The sequence below is a fragment of the Canis lupus genome, chromosome 7, assembly GCF_048164855.1.
Source record: "Canis lupus baileyi chromosome 7, mCanLup2.hap1, whole genome shotgun sequence".
Lineage (NCBI taxonomy): Eukaryota > Metazoa > Chordata > Mammalia > Carnivora > Canidae > Canis > Canis lupus.
Genome location: NC_132844.1, coordinates 5,594,086 through 5,611,356, shown reverse-complemented (window position 1 = coordinate 5,611,356; position 17,271 = coordinate 5,594,086). Strand labels below are relative to the sequence as shown.

The 17,271-nt window shown below is 41.8% G+C and overlaps 2 protein-coding genes across 5 annotated transcripts in view; one reads left to right on the top strand and one right to left on the bottom strand.

The window, feature by feature from the left end:
* Positions 1-6,328, bottom strand: part of WASF1 (WASP family member 1) — a 63,581-nt gene extending 57,253 nt beyond the window's left edge. The window contains exon 1 of one of the 4 annotated variants that reach the window (XM_072831769.1): positions 6,123-6,328. The gene's annotated coding sequence lies outside the window, so the exon portion shown is untranslated. Of the gene's footprint in view, positions 1-5,852; positions 5,949-6,122 lie in introns of those variants that run through there. The other 3 variants (XM_072831765.1, XM_072831766.1, XM_072831768.1) reach the window with 3 other exon arrangements.
* A 412-nt stretch (positions 6,329-6,740) lies between these two features.
* The window catches only part of CDC40 (cell division cycle 40), a 52,640-nt gene continuing 42,109 nt past the window's right edge, over positions 6,741-17,271 (top strand). Inside the window, exons 1-2 of the mRNA XM_072831749.1 lie at positions 6,741-6,895; positions 7,083-7,341. Of these exons, the coding sequence (XP_072687850.1) occupies positions 7,153-7,341 (189 nt within the window). The 5' untranslated portion in view covers positions 6,741-6,895; positions 7,083-7,152. The remainder of the gene's footprint in view (positions 6,896-7,082; positions 7,342-17,271) is intronic.

Below are 17,271 nucleotides of genomic sequence, written 5' to 3'. Positions count from 1 at the left end.
GAAACAATACCAGTTTCTGGGTTTGAAGATCTTACAGTTTCAGCCACTAGAGCAAAAACAAAGCAGTCAAACCTCTGGGTACTTAGGATTCAGGAAAAGCTCTTAAGTGTCCTCCCGGCTTAGTGCAGAAGTATAGAACTGCACCAACAAACACCAGACATGGGCAGAATTGTGACTGAATCTCCCAGAGCGATCTTTTAAAAAGACAGATCTGGTCCACTTGTTAACCTGATTAAAACCCTACAAGGCTTTCCCCAATACACTGAAAATAAAATCCACAACCCTAGTTGAAACACGACGTATGTGGACCTTACATGTCTGGCCCATTTACCTTTACAATCTTATCACGTTAGGCCACAATCCCCCTTGCTCACTATATAGTTGAGTTTTATTTACTTTGCCCTTTTCTTAGTTCTTAGTTGAACCTACCAAGCTCTCTCCCACCTCAAGATTGCTTAACGCACGTACCCCTTGCATTCTCCTTTTTTACATAGCTAACTTCCACTAATATTTCCTCAAAGAACCTTCCCTGACTCCCAAGGTAAATTAGGTTCCCTATTTTTTCCTTTATAGCATTCATCGCAATTCCTGATTACAGATACGTGTATTTATTCAGTAACTGTCTCTCTTACTATACTGTGAATTCCAAGAGAATTGAGACCTCTGTTTTGCTCTCCATTGTAGACTTCTGGCACCCAGCTGGCCTTCGATAATTATGTGCTAATAATTGGTTTAGCATAGGATGAGTAGTAACTACCACTAGACTGACCAATTACAGATGAGGGGAAGGGTAGCAGGCTAGCAGAATTACTGTTATCAAGTTCCGCAGTAACTTACTGAGGAAAAGGAAGAGAAAGTGATTCTCAGAGAAGCTGTGCTTCTGCTGAGAAGAATAAACTTGTTTATTTCAGTTACTTCTCTTCTTCCATTAAATTCTAATGGGACTATGATACCAATTAAATAAAATGATATAATGGTAGCTATAGAGTGATTTGTATATATAGCAAGCATGTAATGTTATTTTTTATCATTAAGAAAAACACGTTACCTATTGTTTTTGAATATTATTAACCTCCAGATAAGTTAATTAAAATACTCCAATGTGTATGACCAACATAGCTGCATTTCATGACCCTTTTTCTCAGAGCATCCTGATCTTTCCACCTAAGAGAATTACTTACCTGCTCTTCTGTACTAACTGTATTCACTATCCATTTAACTTATAGAACAAGTTTTGGAAACACAAAAATGAAGCAAAACAAAACAATCAACCAAAACAACAATAAAACTGTCTCTGTTCTCAAGGAATCCATGAACTCACTCTCTCATTCTGCCTCCAACCCTCCTGCCATGCCCAAAGTTCCAGAGCACTCAATGTAAGACTGCCAGATTTAACAAATAAAAATGCAGGATATCCCATACGTATGTGACAACCCTATTCCCAAGCCATATTCCATCACTTTACTTTCATAAACCCACTCCAAAACTTTAGTTCCAATATTTTCCTTATAAAAAAAATTTCTCTGGAGATTCACTGGATATGATTTTTCTCCAAAGAATAAATAAAATCTAACTTGACTTTATTCAAAAGCTGTCAGTAAAAAACTTAAGAGAACAAAGCAAATCATCTTAATTTTGTTTCTTGGTGGTACTAGGAGTTAAAAAACAAAAAAAGAATAAAAATAAAAGCAGACGAAATGACAAACATTACAAAGAACTCCTTTAAAAACCCTAAAAACTCTTGCTTCCCAGAGTAAGCATGTGAGAAAAAGATTAAGACTATAATCTTTTCAGAGGTAGATTCAGAGGAGAGAAATTATCTGAGAGGAGGTACATAAGCAGTAACATTAGAAAGGAAAAATGAACTATCAGAAAAAAATGCCTTTGAGGGGCGCCTGGGTGGTTCAATGGGTTAATAAGCATTTGCCTTCAGCTCAGGTCATGATCCCAGTGTCCTGGAATCGAGCCTTGCATTGGGCTCCCTGCTCAACTGACAGCCTATCTCTATGTATATGTAAAATAATTAATTAAAAAAAAAAAAATAAATGTCTTTGAATTTTACTTATAACTGAAAGGAAACTCAGAGATGATCTACTTCAACCTTCTCATTTTACAGTTGAGAAAACCAAAGACCCTGAAAAGTGGAAAGTAAAATGACTTGTCAAACATCACACAGAAGACCCTCGCTCCAATTTCTCTCATTCTCTCACCTCTTGCCCCATATAATGTAAGGATCACTGAACTGAGGAAGATCCTCCCCTTCATAACCAGTGGGTGTTAGAGAACAATTCCTAAAAATGTCATATCTAACACAAGAGAAGTGTATTCCTGGCATTTCAAGGAAAATTCTGAATGGATTTTCCCAAAGAAAAATTGTTGTACATAGTGTAAGTATTTTCAATATATTTATCCTAATTACTATTAATACAGTTGGTATTATAAATCTTATAATTTAGGTACATTATGGGTTAAATTTGGTGGGCTGTCTGCAAATCTAACCACCAAGCATATTGTTTTCGAGAAAGTTCCAAGTTCTAAACCATTTTACAAGTTTTAAAATATAGATCTCATGCTAAATTAGAAACCAGCAATACACAAAGACTCAATATTATAAACTGAATGTGATAAATTAAAAATACAAGATTCTTCATTTTATAAAAAGCTTTACCTCAGGTGTCATTTATTTCTAAAATTTGGTAGTCAGGCACATTTAGCACAGGATATAACTTATATACATCTTTTTAATATTATTTCATTGGAAAGCCGATATAAGTAAAAAAGAATCAAAAACATTTTTAAACTTATCTAATTTAGAAAAAACAACAAAAAAACTTTAATGCATATTTTTAATGAAGTGACCTAAAAGAAGTAAAATTAATAATTTTATAAATGAAAGGTTGACAACCCACATTATAGTATATAGGTATTTTGTACTCTTTCAAAAAATGCACAGGTAAGGAATTCTATCTGAACAGGTAAATAAAGTTCAAAAAACCTCTAAAACATTTTCTCTTTTCTCCTGAGATAAAGCTATGTTTCATGAATTACAGTGTGTTTGACAAATCTGTTTTTAAAATTTTCTATTTAGTCTATTAAATCAATGGGTATTCTCCACCCATTCATTTTATTTGTCTAACAACAACAACAACAATGAAAATAAGCCCCTACTATTTGCTAAACACTATGCTAGCAACTTTGGATTTGTGACAATAAGACTCAGGTTAGTTCCTGTCCTCAAAGAGCTTAGAAAAACCTTTAACTGTATTTTTTTTAATAATAAATTTATTTTTTATTGGTGTTCAATTTACCAACATACAGAATAACACCCAGTGCTCATCCCGTCAAGTGCCCCCCTCAGTCACCCCCACCCCCTTTAACTGTATTTACCCAAGTGATAATGACAGTTGAATTTAAAGTTGGTCATTTGATAAAACATTAAAAATCCAATTAAATTCATTTTCAAAAACAGAAACTACACAATGGTAATTCTAAAGACATTTGTATAAACTTATCTATATGAGGCTTCCCCACAAAGTAACCAAAAATATGGCTTTGGTAAAAAGCCCTAATATCTTAACAGTAGCTTTTCCTATGAAAATTAACTGAGTTAATAATACTCCAGTAAGGAAATCAAAAGCTACTATTACCATCTCTGTGATACTGAAAAGCAAACACTTGGAAATAGATACCTTAAACTATTCTGAAAATGAAGCAAAATGTATAATTAAATATAGTATGATACAATATAAATACACTGCATCTGAATGTGTGATTATTTACAAACTTGAATAATAAAACTTCATATCATACCTTACAAATGACCACAACTATGTATTTTGGGCCATGTCATGTGCAAATATTTCAATTTCTGTTTTTTTTTAACTTAATTCAAGATTCTACTTGTTTATTACCAAGCCATATAACTTTTTTTTCATTGATATAAACTACATCTATAGTTATAACTATAAATAGATATCAACTATAATGCCCATTAAATTTGCAATTAATAGAAACTCTTGATGAGAAACCTTTTTCAATATAGAGCCATGATTTCCCAAGCAAAATTCAATGTAAATCAGCCATTCTAAAATGCCACGGAATATCCTAATGACATCCTTGTACTTAACTCTGAAATATTTTCATCATCCATCAGTTAAAATACCTAAATTTTCCTTAAAAGCATTATGAAAACATCTATATTGAATTTATGCGTACTCCTCAGTGACATAAATGAGTATTTTCTCCATTTACACATAAGGAAACTAAGGCACAGAGGTGTCCATTTTGTAAATTGCAAGGTCATTTCCTAACCAATCACCTGATACTACGCTATCAAGTTATATTATATGTGCGCCACTTCCAAATGCCATAAAACAATTACTGTATCTTAAAACAACTGCCTCTGCGATGCCTATGTGCAATTCTGTTTTATCCAGAGGGTTATGGCAACAAGCTTAAACAAGAGAAGCTGGAAGGGGAGGCTTACCAAAAGAACAAACAAAAAACAAAAACAACAACAACAACAACAAAAAAACCCACTTATTTTTGGTAGTGAATCATTTATTTTTAAGGAAGGAGAGGTAGACAGTTTTTAACATCATAATCACGTAACCAACAGTTGTTCCTTCCATTTTCAGAAACATATTCCATCTTTCAGGTAGATCGTGCAAAACTGGAGCCTGCCCATCCTTGGAGAGAGAAGTTAGAAAAAAAAAAAAAGAGAGAGAGAGAGAGAGAGACAGAGACAGAAAATATCCTAACAGCAAAGCATGTTAAATACATGATATTGCAAAGAACTGAATAAAAGAAAATAAAATAAAATTAGAGGACTTAGCAAATGCTCATTATTGGCAGTTGAAAAACCCCCACCTTAAATATGAAAGGCTTCCTTTCATTCAACTGAAGGCTAGGATCAGCAATAAAATATTCTATTACTGAAAAACAACCAAACACCAAAACTTTTCTCATTCAAGACTCCAGAAGACTGTAGATCATAGTCCTTTCTTCCAACACTCGCCGTAAAATAAAAAATACTTTGCTAACACAAAGTCAAGCACCTGGGTGGGGGGGGGGGGGGGGGGGAGAAACCGCTCCTGGGAGCAGAGGCAAGCCTGCGTTTCTAATTATGCGATAGTACTACCAGCCCTTAGATGGAAGCTGCCCCCCGCGCACACTGAAGGTGGGCACAGGAGACGGGGCGGATGACCCACACATCAGTTACCGCACGAGAAACAGGACTTAACGGGTCCGCGGATCCACCACCGAAGACGACGTTAAATTGTGAGCCGAGGCTCCCCTCCTGCGGAAACGGGGTGGGGGGGGGGGGCGGCGGGATGAGACCGGGTCCTATTCGAGCGTCTCGCTAGCCGGGGGTTAGTTAGATCAATTAATCGGCTGGATTAATCGGCGCCAGGCTGTGAAGGTTCGGGCCGGGATGGGATGCGCTTTCGGTCGCGTCCTCCTTCCGCGCGCATCCCCCGGCGAGCGCCTGCGGGCGGCGGCGTCGGAGCACACCGAAGCTAGGGGGCACGCTGTAGCCAGGGGAAAACAGAAATGGGAAGAAAAAGGTGCAATGGATGGATGCTGCAGAGTTGAATAATGATCCGGGCGGCACAATGGGCGAGTCGGGCCGACGTCGGGGCGGAGGGGCGGGCGGCCCCGGGGCGTCGCCTTACCTCTCGGTCCGTGACAGAAAGACGCGCGGCGCCCACACGCAAACGCACCGGCCGGCTGCGCGGAGCCTCCCGCACGTCGCGCGAGCCCGGGCTCCTCGCCCCCGCCCCCGCCCCCGCCCCACCCCCGGGGCCGCAGGGGGTGCCCGGCAGCCCAGGTGACACCTGCAGTGTCCCCACCTCGGGCGGCCTCGGGCGGCCGCCGTCTCCCTCGGCGTCTCCCTCGGCGTCTCCCTCAGCCCCCGGCGCGGCTGGCGGGTGGGCGGCCGGAGCTCCGGAAACCCGCGGCCGGGGGGGGGGGGGGGGGCGGGGGCGGCGCGCCCATCCCCGTCACCTTTACCGGGCGGGAGCGCCACACACACACCTCCGCGCGTTCCGGCCGGTGAGGAGGAGTTCCTCCCGCGGCAGCGCCCGCCCCCGAAACACAATTCCTGAGAGACTCGCGCTCACCGTGAAATCATGGGGGGCGGGGGGGCTTCTGCCTTACCCCGTCTTCATGCTTCGGTCCCCCCTCGGCCGCCGCGACTCCACCTCAGAGCCTCCAGGAGCGACGGGCTCCGGAGCGGAACGGGCTCCGGGCTCCCGGGAACGCCGCCGCGCCGCCGGACCCACCGTGTGCTCGACGCGCGAGCGAACAACGCCGCGAGCCGCCGCCGCCGCCGCCGCCGCCCCCCACCCGCCCCCTCCCCGCGCGCGACGCTCCACAACCGGGCGCGGCGATCCGCGCCTGCAGCGGGGGAGGGCGGGGGGGGCGACCGCGGGACCTCGACACCTAATCTCCCGTCCCTCCCATCAGGACCTATTCTCCACCACTCAAGGGCTTCCAACTCAAGCTCCTCACTGTCCTCTTCAGCTCCCAGCGCCCGGGTGCCGCCGCGGTGGAGAACTCGGCCTCCGCCCCCTCAGCCGGCGCACGGCAGGAAGACGGCTTCCCCCCCCATTTCCCGAGGCTCTATGGTACTGCCCGATCCTCAATTTGGGGGAAGGGGATGGAGAGAACAGCGCTCGGCCCGGGAGTGAGGGAAGAGGAGAGCCAATTGAATGAACCCTCCGTCCGGGGGCGGGGCCGCGGAGAGGCCCGCCCACTTGGCCCCGCCCAGTCCCTCCCTCCGAACTACACTTCCCACTGCGCCTCTGCCAACTTCCCGCCGCGCTGCCCGCCGGGAGTGTAGGACCTGGCTGCCTCGAGGCACTTCGGGACTCGTAGTCTTTCGTCTGGCCACGTAGGTCCTGGAAGTTTTTAGGGACTGTAGAATTTTTCCTTTAATTTCCCTAGATAAGCGCTTCCGTGTTCTCAGCCCTCTTGTGCGTCTTCGAATACCACGTTGTGTACATCTTAAAATGCCGTAAGTGAGTTGTTAGCGAAGGAAGTAAAATAACGTGTGTGTGTGTGTGTGTATAATCCGTCAGGTCATCTGTCAGGACCTGGAAGCCGCTTCTTCCGCCCGGGCCTGGTCTCCGCAGAGGGTCTGTCGCCGTCATGTCGGCTGCGATTGCAGCTCTGGCTGCGTCCTACGGCTCGGGCTCAGGGTCCGAATCGGACTCGGACAGTGAGGGCGGGCGGTGTTGCCTGCCAGCCGCCGACTCGCTCATGCACCTGACGAAGTCGGCTTCGACCAAGCCCTCTCTGGCAGTGGCGGTGGACTCGGCTCCGGAGGTGGCAGTTAAGGTAAGCTCTGGGGCCCCCGAGGCAGTGCGTGCGGGACTTGCCCGCTTCTGCCGCGGCCATCGTCAGGCCCCGCGTTGCCTCCTCCGCGGGGCTGAGGTAGAAGTCGCCCGCGCTCGGATCTCTCCTCTTCCTCCTGCCGGCGTGGTCCTCGGGGGGGAGCCGGGGCTCGGAAGTTGCCCTCCGCTCTCCGGCCGCTCCCGGCTTTCGCCTCCCGCCACCGAGCGAGGGGTGAGGGGTGAGGGGGGGGGGGCGTGAACGTTGAATTTATTGTGACCAGGACGTGGCCTGGGTGGCGCAGGTGTGAATCGGAACTTCCCAAACTAGCCTCCCGTCGAGGTGCGCGCTGGCGCGGCTTTGTTGCTGAAGTCAGAGCTGGATTCTGATCGCAGCTCCGCCGCGTCTGTGAACTTGGGCAAGTCCTGCAAACCTCCGCTGTTCCATCACCCGGCCGGCGGGGCTACGTTTAGAAGTGCGTTCTCTCTCCGAGAGCGTTGTGTAAAAATTGAGTGAAATGATAACGATTGTAGCGTCTACTGAAAGTGCCATAAATGTCAGTTTACCCCCTTGTGATTATAGGTATGTGTGTAGGTACGTCTATGTATATATTTTTTAAAGATTTTATTTATTTATTTATTCATAATATACATATATATATATATAGAGAGAGAGAGAGAGACAGAGAGAGAGAGACAGAGGGAGAAGCAGGCTCCATGCAGGGAGCCTGACGTGGGACTCGATCCCGGGTCTCCAGGGTCACGCCCTAGGCCGAAGGCAGGCACTGAACCGCTGAGCCACTCAGGGATCCCCTATGTGTATTTTTGTACTCAGACGTATAGTAACACAGCGAGAAAAGGCCGTGCTGGGTCCCAGGTGGGGAAAGTGATAGAGGGAGAAACCGGGCTGTACGAGTTCACTTAATTGTTTGCTGGAGACATGTTATTTGCCAGGGACTCTTCCAGGGGCTGAAGACACAGAGGCCAGTGAGCCAGGCACCTTTGCCATCTCGATGCATAGTGGAAGAGGCAGCCTTTAACACGTGAGCAAATAAAGTGATTACAGATTGGATTGAGCCCCCTGAAGGAAAAAAAATAATAATAAAAAAAATAAAAGAGTTCTGTGAGAGGGAATAAGGTTAGGAGCGTGGCTTCCATAGATGGGCCGGGGAAAAGTCTTTTCCGGAGAAGGCAGCTTTGAGAAGAAGGAGGAGAAGCCAGACATGTGCAAGGTAAGGCAAGAGTTTCCAAAGGAGACAGCAGAGCCTTGACATGGCCAAAGAGCCTAGTGTGTCTGAAGATCTGAGGAAGGGCTGGTGTGTCTAGAACCAGAGGAAAGCATCCACCAGCTGGTACAGGCCCAGGAGAGCTAAGTGGGGGTGACCGGAAGCTCAACATGTGGTGATGGGAGGCAGCGTACAAGAATGACTTTGGACTTCAGATGTTTCCTATAGAATCGTCTTATATGACATTAAACCATTTTGGATTTGTTTAAAAAAAAAAAAAAAGAATCGTCACCTCGACGTGTCACGTACCTGAAACTAATATGACATTGTATCTGATTAGACTTCAATTAAAAAAAAAAAACAAAAAAAGATGTTCCCAAGTCTACTGTTATAACTTTTGAGACTTTTGCAAGTTTTTATGAATATTGCTTTTTTCATTTATAGAATGGTAGGAAAGAATGCTTAGGATCCTCCTATCTTTATGACAAAGTCCCCAAACTTGTGTCACTCTAGCCACGTCTGAAAGGCGTCATTCTTTTCACAGCTTGGCTTTTTTGGAGCTGTCCCTTCATCTCATTGTCTCCTCAACCAAGCACAACCTAGCTCCAGCCTCTTAGGAAGCTACTTCCTCTCCCTAAGAAATGGTGAGAACTTGTCAGGTTTTGCCATCTGACTTGAGTATCTGCCTCAAGTGACACTATTCTTAGAACTTTCTCTCCCTGTGGCTTCTGTAGGGCCATCGTCAGTCGTCCCATACCCTGTTCTTCTGTGTTCCCATGTGTGTTTCCTGGGACCCTGCCCTTAGTCCACCCCCACCCCCTTCATCTCTCCCGCTCTCTCAGGCCTTCAGCTTCAGTCTGAAGGTGTCACCTCACAGGTGAACCCTCTGAAGTGGTGCATAGAGCCTCTGGAATCCAGACCGTCAGGATTCAAATACTGTTCTGGCTTTCACCCAAACGGTGACCTCGCATGAGCTACCTAAGTGTTCTGTCCCAAAGGCTTCTCCCCTCTGGAAAGTGGGGATGACGCTAGGACCCATCTCATGGACAGACCTATTGTAAAGCACATTAAGCACTCATAACACTGTCAGACACACCATCCTTATTATTCCCCACTCTAAATCCCTTGCTGGCTCCAGAACTATTAAACTTCTCTCTCCAGGTGGTTCTCAGGCACCTGCAATCCAATGTGCTGAAAAATCCATACTCCCCCCTCCCCCCCCCAAAAAAAAAAATCCACCTCGCTTATTTTTCCCATTTTGGTTAATGATCCACAACTCACTTATTAGTCCAAGCCAAAATAGAAGGGTCTTCCTTTTCCTCCTGCCTCAGCCTTGAAGCTAGTCTTTAGCTGGTTCTAACGTTTCTGCTTCGTTAATTTCTCTCAAATTAATTTCTTCCTCTGCATTTCCACTGATACAGGCTTACTTCATGTCTTCATTACTTCTCCCAGGAGTCATTCTTGTCTTTCTCTCTCAACCCCTGCTTTTGGGTAGTGGGTCCTCTCATTGTGACACAATGGTATTTGTCAATTATTTTATTTCAGATTCTCATTTCTCTGCAAGACCATTATAATAACCTTCTAACTGGTCTTTCTACTCCTTTCTTGTTTCCTAGTTCCATCCATATACCATTCCTCCCTTCACAGTGTAATCTTTGTAAATTCCAGCATCCTACCACTTCGCTGCCCAAAGGCACTGTGTTACTACTGGTTAATTTCTCAGATCCTGGGATCCCTGGGTGGCGCAGCGGTTTGGCGCTTGCCTTTGGCCCAGGGCGCGATCCTGGAGACCCGGGATCGAATCCCACGTCGGGCTCCCGGTGCATGGAGCCTGCTTCTCCCTCTGCCTGTGTCTCTGCCTCTCTCTCTCTCTGTGTGACTATGACTATCATAAATAAATTAAAAAAAAAAAAAATTTCTCAGATCCTTATGTAACATGAGGCCTGCTGAATGCTCTACAAAGCCCCAAAAGCCTTATTTTCCTTTTAAGCTCTCAAGATTTTTGGCCATACTTGTCTCTCTGCCTGGAAATCCCTTTCCTCATACTTCATGCTACTCCCTGCCCCAAATTCTACTGTCCTTCCATCTCACTGCACACACTTCCTTCTCTGTCCAGGCGCCCTCCTTTGTACCTCCGTTATAGCCCTCACTGCATTGACTTGCTGTGACTTATTAACTTTTTCTTTACCCTGAAATATTGTGAGACCCTGGAGACCAGAGATGGTTGTGTCTATTTATTTTCATGTCTCCTATGCCTAGTATACAAGATCGAGGGAAAGGTGTTTGGTGAGAGAATGAATGAAAGAGTAAATGCAAAAGAAAGTCTTGAAAAAGCACATACATTAAGAATCAGTGTACATTGGGTGGGGGCGAGGGAATGTCTCTAGAACTCATTTTGTTCAGTCACCTCAAGTTTTAAGTAAAGTAATCCAGGAAGAGAGGCTGCATAAGGTTCCAGAGGTCTGTTAGAAGCAGAGCACAGAGCTGAGGCTAAAGCATTCCCCCAACCCCCCTCGCCACCCAGATAATTCTGTGATAAGAGAGTTAGGGATGTTAATTATCGCTACTTTGTTTATATGCAAATAAAACAAACAAAACCTTATTTGACTAATTGTATTGTAACAGACAGCAAGCATTTTAACAAGAGTATAAACTTAGGCAGTGTTTTTAACCTATTTCCCTGAACACTAATGAGATCGAACATCTTTTCATATATGTTATTGGTGATTTGATTTTTTTTTTTTTTTCTATTTGAAGTGACTATTGGGTGGTTTTCTTTCGGATTCATAGGAGATCTTTGTATATTCTAGATGATATCCTTTGTCAGTTACATGTGCTATAACTGTTAACTATTTAACATAGTTAAATCAGCTGCAAGTATGATAGTATTTTTTTCTTTCTTTGAATCTGTATTTCTTTCATTTCTTTTCTTGCCATGCTTGCTAAATTTTCCAGAAAGATCAAAAGTAAGAATATGGAAAGAGAATACATTTGACAAATACTAAGCAAAAAAAAGTAGCACTGGTTGTATTAAGATCCATAGAGTAGACTTCGTTAATGATAGAAGGGCTCAATTCAGAAAGTGGTACGGCAGTTTTAAATTCATATGCACCTAATAATCTAAGCTGAAGATATTTAAGTAAAAGTTGATAGAACTACATACAATGAAAGATTGACAAATCTACCATCACAGCTGGAGATTTTAATATACCTCTCAAAAATTGGTAGAACAAGCAAAAAATACCAATAATGAAACGGTAAATTTGAACAACAAAATTAACAAACTGTGTAAAGAACTTGCACTCAATGCAGTATATTGTTTTCAAGCACTAATAAAACATTTTTAAAAGCTGACCATATTCTACGCCGGGAACTGGTAAACTTCAGTAAAAGGCCAAATAGTAAAGACTCTAGGCCGTGCTGGCCATATACAGTGTTTGTCATATTTTCTTTTTTAAACAAGCCTTTAAATACCATTTTTAGTTTATTGGTACAAAAACAGACCGTAGGCTAGATTTTGCCTACAAACTAGTTTGCCAACGCCTACACTGGGCCATAAAATAAGTTTCAATAAACTTTAAATCATATTACCACATTCTCTGACCACCATGCATTAAACAAATAACTAATGAAATTACTGTATTTGAAAATTATGAAATTGTCCCTCAATAACCATGGGCCAAAGTAAAAAATAATGATAATGGAAAAATATTTTGAACTGAACAATAAGGAAAATAATAACAGAACATGTGAGATGCAGCCATAGCAAAAAATTCTTTTTAAGTGTAGTCTTAAATACAAGTAATGGAAAAGAAGGCAGACAGAAAGTTAGTATGCTAGGCATCCATGCTTTTAGATTGATTTTTTTTTTTTATCATTCCATTCTTTTCCTGTACTCATTTGTAAATTAGGCACTCAGTTTCTGCTCTTTGAGTAGTTAACTGTAGAAATTAAAACATCTGAGTTAATTAGCACCTTTGCCTCTTACTGAACAGTGCAAAAATCTTAGAACACTTCAATTTTATTGACATTTCCCTACCCCTACTTTAGCTATTATTGTCTCTTATTTTTATATATATTTAAACCTAAGAAGATGTCGGTGCACTAAGCTGATTCTTGCATCTCATATGCAGGAGGTTGCTTTCTTTCTCCCTACTCTGTATACTTCATGTCCTCTTGTGAAAGTTAACTGGTGGCAACTGCTTGCAGTTTTAGTTTGTCTTTTTTTTTTTTTTTAAGATTTATTTATGTATTTGAGAGAAAGAGTGCATATGTGGACGGTGGGGGTGGGGGGGTGCAAAAGGAAAGAATCTCCAGCATACTCCCCAGTGAGCACAGAGCCCCACATAAGCCTGGATCCCATGACCCTGAGAACTTGACCTGAGCAGAAATCAAGAGTTGGCTGCTCAACTGACCAAGCCACACAGGTTCCCCCTTAGTTGGTTTCTTAAATGTTTTTATTTAACCGTCTTTTTTAAAGGATCTTTTCACCAGATTTAGTTTACTTAGCTGGCAATTCTTTCCTCTCAGCATATTTAAAATATTCTATTTTCTGATTTTCAGTGTCACTGATAGCAAGTCAGTTGTCCATGTAGCTTTTTGCTTTTTTTCTTCAAACTGCTTTTAAGACCCTTACCCTGTGCCCCCTTTTATTTGGAGTGTAGTTTCAGTCTGTGTATTCATTATGGGGTACCCAGATGTGGATTTCTCTTTGTTTCTCCTGCTCAGAATTTGCGGAGTGTCTTTAATTGGGAATTGATTGGTTTGGAGAGTGGATCTTTGGTGTTTCTGGGAATTTTTTTTCCTATCTCTTCCCGTATTATTTTAGTCCTGTTCTCACTTCTCTTCTGCTAGAACTCCAGATACTTGTGTTCACTGATGTATGACAACAATTGTTTTCCGGTTAAAAATGTATTTTAATGCAACACTGTCAAATTTGGCAAAAGCCCACTGGGTTGCAAGAGTTGCTTGTTAATTGATGTTAAAATTTAACATCAATTTTGAAAGCAGACCTGGCTTTCTCTCATTTTAGTCCGTGACTGTGTTACTTTTCCCCAGTGCGGTCCCTGCCTTAACATAGCCGACTTGAGTAAAATGAAAATTCTGCCTCTAATTTTGAGCATTTAAAAAAATTTCTTCTTTTTGGGCAATCTTTCTCCTACTTAATGAACTTCAAATAGATCACATTTGTTAAGGGCCAAACTCAAAGGATATCTTTATGTGAACTTCTCTTACCTCATCCATGTAACCTTCCATCTTAGAAAGTCTAGTCATTTCTACTTTCTGGGGAAAAAAAACTATAAATTGGTAAATAGTTCATAATAATGATTAATAGTTGTTTTCTGCTTTATAGTTTACAAAGTGCTTTCCCATCTATTTTCTTATTTGTACAAGGGTAGAAAATGTGAAAAGGACTCCAAAGTAAATATTATTTCATTTTATTCTCGAATTACTTTGAATCAACAGAAGATAACCTATTCAAACTTATGTGACCCATAGGATACCCTGCACTCACTACACTTTAATTTTTATGGATAATTAAAACTGAATAGAAGTCTTCTGTAATTCTGTGGTAATTTCAATTGCATGCTTAATTATTATTGAACTCCATGGGTATTAAAACAAGGTTGTGGTATTGTCCAAGATTTTCTAATTAAATTTATAATTAAAAACTCTTCATTTTCTGGAGGGTTGTTGGATCTGTTCTATAATTTTAGCAGGAGCCAGAGACTGGGACCTATTTATATTTTTTATTAGCTGTCACTATTGTGTATATAAGAGTAATTCTTTTTATATTGTACTTTGCTTTAAAACTTTGTATCTCATGATACTCTATTCAAAATAATTCAAATTTAAAATACCTGTAATTGGAAATATCTGGTAAAACATAAAGTGATTTTAGCAACTGTATTCTATGAAATCCACTGGGGAGGTAGGAATGTGGCTAAGCCTTGTTATTTTAAGCAGTGTATACTGGAATTAAATATTGAGAAACACATTTAATTTAGTTTTCATGCAGTGGAAGCCATTTGTATATGACCTTTTAATTTTATGGTACTGAATTTTGCTATTCAACATTAGATGCTATCTCTTATCAATGAAGATTTTAGTGTGCATTCTAGGGTAATAAACAGTTCACCCTTGAACAAGGATGAATCGATTAGGGATACCAACCCCTCCCCTCCACTGTGCAGTTGAAAATCCAAGTATCACTTTTGACTACCCGAAAACCTAACTGCTAATAGCCTACTGGTGATGACGGAAGCCTTACTGATAACATAGTCAATTAAAAAATATGTGTATTTTATAACGTATTATTACAATGAAGGAAGCTAGAGAAAAGAAAATATTAAGAAAATCATAAGAGAAAATACGTTTATACTACTGTACCATATTTATTGAAAAAAATCTGCATCTAAATTCAAACCTGTGGTTAGTCAAGGGTCACCTGTATATGTAACATATTTTAGATGATCCAGCATCTGAGTCCCCTCCCTAAGGGTATTTCTTAATGTGAGGAGCAGCCCTTGCTGCCCCCAACCTTAGAGGCCAAAAGCCCAGATTCTTGTTCTCTCACCTCCCTTTCAGCTAAGGCTCAGGACCATACCTGAGGCTGAGCTGACAAACTCATTCACCTAAATTCTAACCTAAAGTTAATCCACAGGGGCACCTGGGTGCCTCAGTTGGTTAAGCATCTGCCTTCGGCTCAGGCCTGGGATGAGCCCCACATCAGGCTCTCTGCTCACGGAGAGCCTGCATCTCCCCCTCCCTGTCCCTCTGCGGCTACCCCCGGCTCATGTCCTCACTCTCACTCTCTGTCAAATAAAAAAAAATCTTTAAAATAAATAAAGTTAATCCTCAAAGAAGCAAAGAAGGAGAATATGTGAAGTGGCAGTGGTGACCAGCATCTAGTTTCTCGGGCCAGTAGTCTCAACAGCAGCGTCCAGTGGCAGCAACAGTGGTTGAATAATGATTTTAGTAATGTCGAAGTCTTGTCCTCAGTGGACTGGTTCTATGATATGATTGATTTTCAAATGTGATTCCATCTGTATACTCACCCTTATTTATGCCTATTTCCCCCAACTGATTCTCTACCCTTCTTGACAACTCTTTAAGAGAAAGGATTCCATACCTGAAAGGACTCAATAGTGTTTAATTGGTCTGTGAGGATCTCAGCTCCTTGCAGCTAAGAGACCCTGACTGATAATCTGCTGGTGATTTTTTTGTTTGCTGCTAATTGGCTGTCTTTAACATTTTTCCTTGTGGTTACTTGAAATTTGTTCTCTTCTCATTTATTCTATTAGCATCTTGCGGTGACTTAATTTTGCTAGTACTTATTTCATAGAAATGCTATAGGAATTATATGAGAGAAGGTGAGACAATGCTAAAGTCGTTAAACACTTTTTTTTTTCATAGCACTTACCCTATTTTAGCAAACTATATAATTCACTTACTATATTGCTTTATTGTCTGTCCCACTAGAATATAAGCTCTATAAGGACAGGGAGCTTTGTCTGTTTCTATGGACCTAGAACAATGCCTGGCACGTTGTAGACACCCAATCAATATTTGTTGAATGTATACATGAATTTTAAGTTACCATACTTGCTTTGTGAAGAGGCCTGTGCCCCCAACTGCACAAGAAAATAAGATCAGTTATGAGTTCTAACATCTCCCACCGGCTCCAAACATCTGTCACCATCGCCTATCCTTGTCGGTCCTCTCCGTTTCATGTCAAAGAGGGCTCTCCTCTTCTCAGAAGATAATTTTCCAACTGTGTCCTGGCCTCTTTCCTTCCCCACCTCTTCCAGGGTAATCATGCCATTGATTTTCCCCTCATTCTTTTTCCTATGTTTCTTCCTACTCACGCCTATCCTGTAGCTTAATAAATGATTAAAACTTGGGTTAGTCTTTTCTTAAGGAGGGAAAAATTTATTTAATTTTACCTCGAAAATCCTTCAGTATAGCACCCCATCTCTTCTTTTCTTTATTGCCGAATGTCTTGAGAGAGTAAAAATTATTGCTATCTTCTTTTTCTGAATCCTTAGTTATACCCTTGCCTCCTGGGACTGCTTTTCTATCATCTACGCCACTAACAAAATTGCTCTGGCAAAGATTTTTTGTGACGGTATTGCCAGATTTAATGATCTTTAGTCAACCTTCATCCTCTTTAATTTCTCAGTTGATTTGACTTTTTCTTCTTCAATTTAACAAATACTTATTGAACATGCACTGAATACCCTGCATTCTTTAGGCAGTAAGGTTGTAATGTTAGTAAAAGTCATGTGCAACAAATAATATAAAATCACAGTTGCTATAAAGAATTACGTAAAACGTTCCTTAGGACTATAGAAAAGCAGTTCTCCTGAGCCAAGAGAAGGGAAGGTACAAGAGAAAATTATAAGATGACATATTATCAGATAATAAAGGGAAATGCATAAAGAACAAAGACAGTAACATGGCTAACACACAGCAAGGATGAAAGTGCTTGATATTTTTAAAAATGAGTAATTTGTCTAATGAGGCAAAATGGGAGTGTATTGCCAGATAAGGAGGTATTCTAATAGATGAGGCAAAATATAATGAAATCTGTACTAGGAGAGTAGGGACAAAGATGTGGAGAAAGACAGAAGTAGGGATGCCGGAGAAATGTTTCAGAGATAGAATCAAGAAGACTTGGTGCTGTGTTTGTTAGTGAGTAAAAGTGGAAT